General features: G+C 35.2%; 1 protein-coding gene across 4 annotated transcripts in view; it reads right to left on the bottom strand.

Moving 5' to 3' along the window:
• The window catches only part of ATP11B (ATPase phospholipid transporting 11B (putative)), a 122,064-nt gene that overhangs the window by 20,414 nt on the left and 89,164 nt on the right, over positions 1 to 12,486 (bottom strand). For all 4 annotated transcript variants that reach the window (XM_079923278.1, XM_079923276.1, XM_079923277.1 and 1 more), the window contains 3 exons: positions 3,320 to 3,385; positions 2,675 to 2,778; positions 1,226 to 1,391 (listed from right to left, as the gene is read on the bottom strand). In XM_079923278.1, the coding sequence (XP_079779404.1) occupies positions 1,226 to 1,391; positions 2,675 to 2,778; positions 3,320 to 3,385 (336 nt within the window). The remainder of the gene's footprint in view (positions 1 to 1,225; positions 1,392 to 2,674; positions 2,779 to 3,319; positions 3,386 to 12,486) is intronic.

The raw sequence follows: 12,486 nt of genomic DNA, 5'->3' as shown, positions 1-12,486 counted from the left end.
TTGATTAAAGACATACATTTTATAAGTGGTTAAAACAGTATCTGAATTAAGTTTGTCAGGCTTCAGAGGCCTATGCTGCTTCAGTGGTGTTAAAATGTATATTGGCTAGGACTGAGTGACCAAAGCAAACAAGTGCTAAAGAAATGTTAATATGGTCAACTGAAATTAAAACCAATACACTGTTTAAGAAGCCTAACTCAAATCACTAAATACTTAAGAAGCACTTATTCTATTTGTAGCATGAACACACAACTAAATTTCCAAAATTTGCTTGGCATACAGCAAATATGCAAAAAACAAAAAAAAAAAAAACAAAACCCCCCTCAAAACCCTCAACCTAGGCAGAACTAAATGATTAATAAACTCTGTGTTTACAAGGGCATAAAAGTTGATTAGAATGTACTCTTGAGGACATATGTTCAATGTCATGATACGGTTAATAAGACAAACCAATATTTCTAGCTTATGTACAAGTCAAATACACAAAAAAGTCAAATATACTAAATAGCTATCATTTCTTGAGGATATACTCTGTGTTTGAACATTATTCCATTTAATCCTTATTACAAATGTAATGAGATAGACATTTGTCATAATTTTACCCATGAAGAAATGGAGACTTAAAGTTACAGAGCTACTCAGTGGTAGAATGTGGGTTTTGAACCCACAACTATCAGGCCCTAAAGACCATATTCTTAAACACTATGTAACATACTATTAATATCTGCTGTAGTATAATATTATTAGTAAGTGTTTAGTGAGAGAATATATTTTATAAAAATCCATTCTGTAGAAGTTATTTAGGTTAAAGAACTTATTTCATACTTTTGTTGAAAACAATATGACCTGAAGAAGCACTACTGAAATTCTAATGGTTCTGAAGAAATGGATATATATCCCAATTATATATATTTGATAGAAGGCTGTGATAATAGTATTTAAGACATATTTATACTATTATTTGGACATAACTTGATAGTTTTATACTTAAAACCTAGTTCTATTAATAACACAAGGTAATTTTTAAAAATTATAATTTTTCAGGAGTCATAAAATTCATAGCAACAATAACAACTTTAAAAATATCACATGTAACAATATTTATATTGCAAAATACTTGATACAGGAATAGATAATTTCCTATTTTCTAATATAAGCAAATTATAATGACAGCTATTCATCAAGACTCCTAATTAAAAAGGTATTGTATATAAAAAGTGGTTACCTGTGCCTTTTCAATATTTGTAGGATGAAACTGTCGGTCAAATACTTTCTTCACAATATCAAGAAATAGGCATGTAACAACCATGAGAATTATGGCAAACCAAGCAGAACCACTTGACAAGAGCTGAATAAATACAAAGTACATATTCTGGGAGCTCAAAAATGGCCTGCAAAGAAAGAAAGTGGGCTTATAATAAAAGAAGAAACCAACAAGACAGATTCTTAAATCAAGACATTAAGTAAACCCACTATACATGAAGGTTACAATTTTAAGAATACTCCAGGAAAATATTCAAAATGTGGAATCAGTGTAATTTAATTAATCAACTAACTAATAAAACATGGTAGATTTTAATTGTTAAAAATAAAATCCAATTTAATTCATTTGAATGACAACCATGGTTTTTATAATTAGGAAAGTGGCAAGTAATTGACTTATCCTACCTTAAGTGTTAGGATAATTCAAAAGAATTATGTAGTGAATAATACAGACTTAAGAGACCAAAAAAGCAAGAAAAAGTATGTAATAAAATATTTTCTACTAAGCAACTACAAGCTTGATTACCCAAATTTTAGGTTGAAAAGCTCTACTTAGAGGATCTTCTCTACACATGGATTTTAAAATAAATGTACTCACAAATATTAGTTCTACATAGTAGTAGGTATTGTCAAGATACTCTTTTTGGGTTTGTGTATATATCACTTCAAAAGAATGAGGGGAAATACCGGAAGAAATGCAGAAATAAAGAGGATTGAAAACAAACAAATGATATTCATTAGAGTATCTTTTTATAATCCTAAATGAAAGTTAATGTTTAGCCAATACAAGTTTTTTCCCTGCCTTTTGTAATTTTGCCTGATACAGGGATCACAGGCACAGTAGGCAATGTAATATACATTCTCCAATTGAGGGATTTCAGCTGTCCATCACTTACCAAACAATCTTAGGAAAAGCATTAATTTTTAATCTATCAGAATAGCTGAATATCTGATTTTACCAATGAATATGCAGCACATTACTTTTGAGAGAGAAGTTAACTCATTCATGAAAATTTAATGATTCTACGTGACTTTTTAAATTATATACATTAATAATAATTTAAAGGTAATACGATTAGTGTAAAGAACATTAATTTTCAAGTAAATCCTAGCTTTGCTACTTTTAACCATTGTGATCTTGGAGCTCAGTTTCCAAATAGAAAAAAATGGGGTAACAAGATTATCATGATGAATCAATGTAATATCTTAGGTAAAACACTAGAATATAGTAGGTATTCAGTATTTGTTAGTTTCTTTTTTCTTGCATATCAGTAAGATCAACTGAAAAAACTAAATTTCTTATCAGGATAGGGTCTCAAAACTATTCTGAGTAGAATTTGTTCATAGTAAAATCTATCATAATAACTATTTATTAGAGTTGAATCAATATAACTAAAATATAGTCACTCACCAGAGAATCCCTCCATAAAACAAAGAAAATACAAAATAGAATAAAATAGATCCCCAGGTAACAAGATGATTGATCCAGGTCCAAAAATGAGTTTCCAAAGCCATCTAAAAAAATAAATAAAAAAAATCCTTAATGTAAATTAATAAATCTTTAACTTCTCAGCTAAAACTCAAGAATAAAATGTATTAATTATAAGTGACTAAGGTTGCTATGGCAAAGTCCCTCAGAAGATAAATATTAATGAAAAGATCTTAGTATGAAATTCAACAATTTCAAGTTTATAGTATTTTTCTTCTGTGAGGAAGCAGTATTAAAATTTCATGAGTACTTTGTTCAGAACTCCATGGCCTAAACCAGCTTGTGTTGTCTTGCATTACATAGAGAGAAGCAGAATTTCAGAGATGAGTACTGAGGGGTTAACCTTTATCTGACCATAAAAATCAGCTGAGGCTTTACAAAATAATGAATTTTAAAAATGATTCATAATGAATCTTTTGACAAAAATTAAAATGAATTATTAAACTAGGCATCCATGAAATTATTCATGACTGAAAAAGGAAAATCTATCAACAAAGAAATGAGGAAAATTAACTAAGAATTATGCAGACACAAAACGTATCCGTGCTTCTAATTTCTGTACCATACCTTTGCTGTGACTGTAATAACCATGACTGTGAAGACCAAGGTACCAAATGTCCAATTTCCAAACATCTAAAACAGAATGAATAAACCAGTATTGCATTATGCGTTAAAATGATGCTAAATCAGAAGTGATGCAAAGAGTAACTAGTGTACATTCTTTACTAAAAATCATTTGCATCATTTACGCCAGTTACATTTGAAATCTGTGACTAGATTAGTAAAGTTAAAGGAGAATGAGAAGAAACACCATAAAGTGTTATCATGTTTATTATTATGTAAAATGATTCTTTGGATAACATTATCAGACTGGAAACTCAAAGATGGGTTTGGAATTATGTGGCACAGTTTTTAGTGATAATGATACAGCTGTTAGTGACTGCTTTACTCCTATCACAAAGTAAAAATCAAATAAAACCCTGTTCAATCACAATTATTTTCTGAAATCATTCCAACCAGATGTCACAGCAGATCACCTGCCACTGTATTTCTGGACACACTATAGAAAGAGCAGGTAAAAAGAAACTTATACACAAAACCAACACCTGAAAGGAAAGATAATGGCCAGTGGACCTATTCAAGGGATTTCACGTAAAAATGCAGTTAATGCCAGTTAGATAGTTTTGCCCTGGGCTTTATAGCCAAAACTTACTAAGGCCTATTAAAAATGCAGAATCCCCAAAGAATGTCAGGATTTAATTTCCACAAATAAAAGCACCAGAAATTTATGTTAATTTAGTTTACAAAGTAGTCATAATCTTTACCATTGGTTTAAAAAATTATTTAAAAGATTGGTTGTTTAAAAAGAAAGAAAAAAAAATATGGGTGCCAATGGCAATAAAACTCATCTAAGTAATTAAAGATAAACCACAACCTCAGTGCTTATAAAATTATTATTTATTTAAAAATACTTAGTGTATTGCCTGGTATAAATAAAATACTCAACAAAATTTTTAAAAATTTGTATGGAAACACAAAAGACCCTGAATAGCCAAAACAATCTTGAGAAAGGATAATGGAGCTGGAGGAATCAAACTCCCTGACTCCAGACTACGCTATAAAGCTAATGCAATCAAAACAGTATGGTACCGACACAAAAACAAACATATAGATCAATGCAACAGGATACAAAGTCCAGAAATAAACCCATGCACCTATGGTCAATTAATCTATGACAAAGGAGGCAATAATATACAATGGAGAAAAGACAGTCTCTTCAATAAGTGGTGCTGGGAAAATTGGACAGCTACACATAAAAGAATAAAATTAGAACATTCTCTAACATCATATACAAAAATAAACTCAAAATGGATTAAAGACCTAAATGTAAAACTTCTAGAGGAAAACACGGGCAGATCACTCTTTGACATAAAATGCAGGAATATTTTTTTGGATCTGTCTCCTAGAGCAATGGAAATAAAATCAAAAATAAACATATGGGACCTAACTAAGCTTAAAAGCTTTTGCACAGCAAAGGAAACTATCCACAAAATGACAAGACAACTTATGGACTGGGAGAAAATATTTGCAAATGATGCTACTGATATGGTATTACTTTCCAAGTATACAGTTCATGCAGCTTAATTATCAAAAAAAACAAACGACCCAATCAAAAAATGGGCAGAAGACATAAAAAGACATTTCTCTAAAGAAAACATACAGATGGCCAACAGGCATACGAAAAGATGCTCAATATAACTAATTATAGGAGAAATGCAAATCGAAACTACAATGAGGTATCCCCTCACACTGGTCAGAATGGCCATTATTAAAAAGTCTACAAATAGTAAATGCTGGAGAGGGTGTGGCAAAAAAGGAACCCTCTTACACTGTTGGTGGGAATGTAAATTAGTGCAGCCATTTAGGAGAATAGTATGGAGGTTCCTTAAAAAGCTAGAAAGAGTTACCATATGATCCTGCAATCCCAATCCTGGGCATATATCTGGAGGAAACTCTAATTTGAAAAGATACATAGACCCCAGTGTTCACAGCAGCACTATTTACAATAGCCAAGACATGGAAGCAACCTAAATGTCCATTGACAGGTGAATGGACAAAGAAGATGTGGTACATATACACAATGGAGTATCAGTCAGCCATAAAAAAGAATGAAATCATGCCATTTACAGCAACATGGATGGACCCAGAGTTTAACATATTAAGTGAAGTCAGAGAAAGACAAATAAAATAAGATATTGCTTAAATGTGGAATCTTAAAAATGATACAAATGAACTTATTTACAAAAGAGAAATAGATTCACAGACATAGAAAACAAACTTATGGTTACCAAAGGGGATAGCGGGTGGCGGTGGGGGGTGGGAGAAGATAAATTAGAAGTTTGGGATTAAAATATACACACTACTAAATATAAAATAGGTAAACAACAAAGACCTAATAGCACAGGGGACTATACTCACTATCTTGTAATAACATATAATGGAAGAGAATCTGAAAAAGAATATTTATATATATATATAACTGAATCACTATGCTGTACACTTGAAACTAACAACACTGTGAATTCACTATACTTCAGTTAAAAAAATAGCTTAAAAGGAAAAAAAAATCAATAAATAATGGTTATTATAATCAACAATGAAACATTAATATTCCTTCATTTGAGAGTATTTTGGGGAGTTTATTTGTCAAGAGGAAAAAAATGGAAAAGTCATATTGACTTTTCCTACTTTTATCATCTCTAGAAATGACCTGGAAATACTGAAAAATCATTGGATCTCACTTAACTCAGCTCTTAAGAGAGCCAGCTCCTCTTTCAGGGATATGGAGATAGGTAATTGATGTAGTCAGGGAACCTGGGTCTGGGAGTGGTAACAGCCACACATGTCTATCCCTCAGTATATGGTTTTACTGGGCCCAGACTGGGGCTAGTTACATGGTATCTTCCTTAGAAGCAGAGGAAGATTTAGGGCTCCTTCTAGTATTCAAGGCCCTAGAGGGAGCTGTAAAAAACACATTCACATTCTCTCTCCTTTTTGGATAAAATTAGCACAAGTTATGTATTTCAATTGCATCAGTCAGTTAAGACTCTTTCCATTCTGTTTTCCCCTTGAATTAGTTTAGGTGGTGATGAAGTGAGTGGCAGAGGGGATATTGGGGATCTGGCTAAAGAGAAGTTGAGTTGGGCTTATTACATTGGCTTGGGTTAAGTGGGACCTATTTATGTCACTCATAATCACTTCCACATATACTTGTGTTTGTACTTACAGTTCTTTCCCTTAAAGAGGGCCTGCCAAAACGAGTAAGGCTTAGATTACTCTACTAAACCTGGATCTGCCCCTGCTCAGAATAGACAGACCTCTTACACTATGTGTAAGCTCCTGATCTCAAGGAGCTTACACATAGTGGAGGAGGCAAAAAATAAATAAACCTAAATATATATACTTTGAGGTAAAGAGCCCGTGCTCTGCAACAAGAGAAACCACCACAGAGAAGCCCGCACACTGTAACAAAGAGTAGCCCCCGCTCGCTGCATCTAGAGAAAGCCCGTGCGCAGCAACGAAGACCCGATGCAGCCAAAAATAAATAAACAAATAAATAAAAGAAAATAAATGTAGAGTAAGGGGTCGGGAAGTGATGGAAGGTGAGGGAGATGGGATTTTACTGGAGTGGGCTAGAAAGGCCTACTCAAGCCAGTGACATTTCAGGAGACCTGAATGAATAAGGGGAGATAGTCAAATGACCACGTGAGAGAAGAGCATCCAGGCAGAGAAAGAGCAAGTGCAGAAGTCCTAAGGCAGGAACTAACTGGTCTGAAAGAGCAAGAAAACCACTGTGGCTGGAGTAGAGTGAATAAAAGGGAAGGTGGAAGGAAATACAGTCCAAGAGGTAGTCCAAGATCTTTTCATTTTTAAAAGATCACTTGGGCTACTGTGTGGAGAATAGATAGTAGGAAGGGGAAGAACAGAAGCAGGAGGAGGAAGAAGGCAGTTACTATGGTCTCCGAAGAGATGGTGATGATCTGATTGGTGTGGAGGAGGAGAGAAGTAGAAACATCCGGGATATGTGTGACATCAGAACCAATGCGATTTCATATGGGTTGTGAGAGAAGAAGTGAAATGAAGGATGATTCCTAGATTTCTGCCTGAGCAGATGGGTAAAAGGTAGCTCCATTTATTAATAAATATAAGAAGAACTGGAAGGGAAATGGGTTTACAGAAGACATAAAAAAATTCTGTTTAGCAATATTAACTTTGGGATTCTTATGAGACTTACAGGTAGAGAACGTAGTTAGTTATTTGAATCTAATAAGCAACTGGCAGAGATGTAAAATTGGGAGTTCAGCATATAAGCAATGTTTCAACCATGAGAAGGATGAATTCACCCTGTGTACAGATAAAGAAAAGATGGCACAGCACTGAGTCCTAGGCCACTGCTCCACGTAGAACAGCGGTTCTCAAGGTGGGGGCATTTTGCCTCACGGTGGACAGCTGGCTGGATCTGAAGACATTTTTGGTTGTCATAACTGGGGGGCGGGGTTAGGGGTGTATGCCTGTGTGCTACTGGTATCTAGTGGGTAGGCATGCTGCTAAACATCCTACAATTCATAGGGTGAACCTCCACAGCAAAAAATTATCTGGCTCAAAATGCCACTGGTGCAGAGGTTGAGAAGCCCTGATTCTGAGGGTAGGAGGTGAAGACTGAAAAGAAACAGTTGGTAAGGAAGCCAAAGTAACTTACAGAGGCTGAGAGAAGATAATGCGGCAGGCAGGAAGGCTTCAAAAATTATACCCAATGGTTGAGTTCAAAAGGGCTGAGGCACGCTCATAGATTTAGCAATGAAGTGGTGGCTGGTGACCATAAAGAACATGGTTTTGATGGGAGTGCTGGGGGTGAAAGCCCCACAGGAGAACATTCAAGGGAGAAGAGGAGGCCAGAAAGTAGAAATAGTAAAAAAAATATAACTTCTTCAAATTTTGTAACAGGTCTAACTTAACTACACATTGATCTATAAAAGAATTATCTTCTATAGAGTTAATCAGTTGTTCAGTTCTCCAGTACAAACTATCTCTTTATTATTGGTTTTAAACACTGACCAATTGTTGGGTGATACCATAAGAAGCAAGGTATATTCTTCTGTTCTCTGTATATGATGTAATTTTCTATTAATTGCTTGGAATATTATTAGTGCTTTAAATATTTGTCTCATGAATAAATGAACATACAGGGAAATTCTGTAATGAACTAGATAATCAAAGATATTTTAATCATACAAGCTTTAATTAAAAGAAATCTGTATCTACTGGCAGGAATTAAATTGCATATGTGTTCTTGAATGACCTGATTGGTAATTATGGTGGTTAAATCATTTGAATGAAAGTAAAGGATACTGAATTCTCAGTGGAATACAAATATAAAATAGTATATTTCTATCTTAACACAGAGCTCTTATCATTTGATGGCTAGGTTTCAACAGCTGATGACATGTATAGTGTGAAAGAGAAACTAATTAAAGATAGGAAGTTAAGGGGAGAAATCATTAACATTAAAAAAATAGTAGTAAAAACTACAAAAAGGTTTATTTTTCTCTTTCTCTCAAAATTACAACCTGAAATTTCAACTCTTCCATTCTGTGTTGCTGATTGTTTTCCCCCAACTAGTCTGGCAAACAGTCCAGACCTAGAAGGCTTGAATAAGAGGTGAAGAATTACTTTTTCATCCTTATTCGTTCCTTTGTCATTTGATTTTTAATGTGGTGGAACAGTGAATATATAGTTTAGAATGGTGCCAAGGGTCTGATAATTCCAGCTTCCCTACTGGAGAAGTCCAACTGGAATTAGAATACTCTTAATAGTTTTTCCCTTTTTCTCTGATCCCATATTTTTTTGAATTTCAATTATTTTAGTTTTCCAAACTGGGTATAATTCCAAACAGAGAGAAAAAAAGAAATTAATGGTTGACATTTTTCTTTGAGTTTCTGTATACTTCAGTAAAACAAAACCAAAACAAATTTTAAAAACCCTTATTTGGGTGGGATCTCATTTTAAACAGTAGTTATCTAGATTGTAATTTTCATATCAGACCACTGAGAATGAGTGGAATAGGTATTAGTGTTTAAGTTCCTGAGTTAACAAAAGATTTTTTCTTTATTCTCTTTTTCTTCTGAAGTCTTCGGTTGAAACCACTAGACAAGCAGAATGTCATGGAATGTTGGGATGGGAACTCAGCTACCTCTGAAACTGTTCTCCCAATATTTTTCTCCCTACATCATCTTAGTTTTCCACTCTTACCACATGACTAAAATTCCCTCTGTTCTGTTTCCTTCACTATAAATTTTTTTTTAATTCTTCTAATACACACTTACCCAAGCCACAATGCCTTTGCCATTGCATTCTATGGAAGTTTGCTTTAACTGGAGGTGAACTCCTGTAATCTAAATTGTTCCTCTCATACTTTCCTTATCTGTAATCTTAAGTAACATCTTCCCTTGTCTATGACTTTATAAATATTCTTCCCTGAGAAAAGTTTCTTCGTGAGATCACAGAAAGACAACATAAGCTATTTCCAAAAGTATCCTGGACAACAGCAACACTGTTAGAACAAGCAGTGTCCCAATATGAGAACACTTACTCTGTAGAGATAAACAAAGGAGATAAATTTTTCTTTTTTAAAAAACATAGTCATTTGCTTTTAGTACCTCTGTAATTTATAGTAACCTTAATAAACATTCTTCATTGGTGTTCACTTCCCAATTATTTAGCTTCTAAAAAAAAATGATTTCATAGGTGGTCAAATTCATAGAAGCAGAAAGAACAGTAAATTCCAGGAGCTGGTAAGAAGGGAAATGGGTAGTTCTTTAATAGGCACAGAGTTTCAGCTTTGCAAGATGAAAAAGTTCTGGAGATCTGTTGCATAACAATGTGAATTTACTTAACACTACTGAACTGTACTCTTAAAAATGTTAAGATGGGCTTCCCTGGTGGCGCAGTGGTTGAGACTCCACCTGCCGATGCAGGGTACACGGGTTCATGCCCCGGTCCGGGAAGATCCCACATGCCGCAGAGCGGCTGGGCCCGTGAGCCACGGCTGCTGGGCCTGCGCATCCGGAGCCTGTGCTCCACAACGGGAGAGACCACAACAGTGAGAGGCCGGCATATCACAAAAAAAAAAAAAAAAAAAAAAAAAAATGTTAAGATGGTAAAAAAGTATCAAATTATAAAATTTTAAATATATGCAGCTTACTGTATACCAACTATACCTCAATTAAGCTGTTTTTTAAAAACCAGTATCATGGAAGTCAGTTTTTTCTATTATTCTTGGAGGAGTTAACATTTTTTAAAAGTTAAATTAAGATCTCTAACAAAATACATTATAACAATTTTACCTTTGTCAAAATTCAATTAATAAAAAAGAAATGATTGTTCTGTTCTCTTCTACAAAGCCTGTTAAAAAACACCAACTCAAACAAAGTTGATCTTGTTGGATTACAGAAATAATATGAAGTTTTATGCTAAGCTCATTTTCAGCTCTGGAAAAAAAAAAAATTAAGGGACTTCCCTGGTGGCGCAGTGGTTAAGAATCCGCCTGCCAATGCAGGGGATATGGGTTCGAGCCCTGGTCCGGGAAGATCCCACATGCTGCGGAGTAACTAAGCCCATGTGCCACAATTACTGAGCCTGTGCTCTAGAGCCTGCGAGCCACAACTACTGAGCCTGTGTGCCACAACTACTGAAGCCTGCGCACCTGGAGCCTGTGCTCCACAACGAGAAGCCACTGCAATGAGAAGCCCGCACATCGCAACGAAGAGTACCCCCGCTCACCACAACTAGAGAAAGCCCAAGCACAGCAACAACGACCCAACACAGCCATAAATAAATAAATAATAAATTAATTTATAAAAAAAAAAGAAAAAAAAATTACCCAAACAAATATTCACCAAATTTCAAATCTGACTTTTTGACAAATGTTTGTGAAAAGATGATACTGAGGTATTGGAAGACAAGCCCCAGTTTTTAACTAATACTTATATTCCAAATACTTTGAGTATTTTAAGCCTGCATAAGGCTAGACAAATTTTATTTGAGTTTAACTCTTCTAATATTTAGAAGAAAAATAATTAAAAATTAGTTAGGGGCTTCCCTGGTGGCGCAGTGGTTGAGAGTCCGCCTGCTGATGCAGGGGACACGGGTTCGTGCCCTGGTCCGGGAGGATCCCACATGCTGTGGAGCGGCTGGACCCGTGAGCCATGGCCGCTGAGCCTGCGCGTCCGGGGCCTGTGCTCCACAACGGGAGAGGCCACAACAGTGAGAGGCCCGCATACCGCAAAAAAAAAAAAAAAAAAAAAGTCAGTAGTTCAGTCCTCTTAGTATATTTTTTGTTCTCTGCAGGCAATCAAGGAGTGGCAGTAAAGGAATATTTTTTTTATGGTGCTTGGAAGGTAAAGATCTGTCCATAGGAAAGCAGTTTATAGACACACACACACAAACAGGTACTCAGACATGTCATATACATTCTTCTAGTCTTTCCAAATCTCAGAGAAAACTTATCAGGATTCTTATATTTTGCTAAGAGAAAAGACCTATTAAAAAGATCTGAGGGGAATATATGAAGAATAAACAGTTCTTTCCTAAGTAAAAGAGAAGTTAAGAATGAATGAATGGATACTTCAAAAATATTTGTTGAGGGAGTTCCCTGGTGGTCTAGTAGTTAGGATTCGGCACTTTCACTGCTGTGGCCCAGGTTCAATCCCTGGTCAGGGAACTGAGATCCTGCAAGCCACATGGCATGGCCAAAAAAAAAAATTGTTGAAAATTAATTAATACCTAGAATATTCATGATACTGCTAGGCCCATCACAAAAGATGGGGGTAGAATCTTAACTTCCCCTGAAGTCTTGCCCTGCGTGGATCCCAAACTACTGCAACTCCTTCTCCTCCTCCTCTCTCAGGATCATTTGTTTGCACTGACTTCATCTTCACCTCTAGCCACTTCTCTTCCCAGTACTTCCCCCTAATATTTTCTACTCTAGGTCCTCCATTGTTTGCAGATTTCTTGGGCATACAAGAATAATTACTGGAAAACAGAGCATTCAACCCATGTTGAAAAAGACTTTCAGTATAGGGAGGCGTAAGAGGGAGCTACAGTGAAAGGACAGGGACCTGTGGGCTCAATCTTGAAGAACAGACAGTCATAAGACTGACTTTGGGAAAAAGAGG

The sequence above is a fragment of the Stenella coeruleoalba genome (assembly GCF_951394435.1).
Source record: "Stenella coeruleoalba genome assembly, chromosome: 5".
Lineage (NCBI taxonomy): Eukaryota > Metazoa > Chordata > Mammalia > Artiodactyla > Delphinidae > Stenella > Stenella coeruleoalba.
The sequence above is the reverse complement of the archived record's forward strand: the minus strand, read 5'-3'. Positions and strand labels throughout refer to the sequence as shown.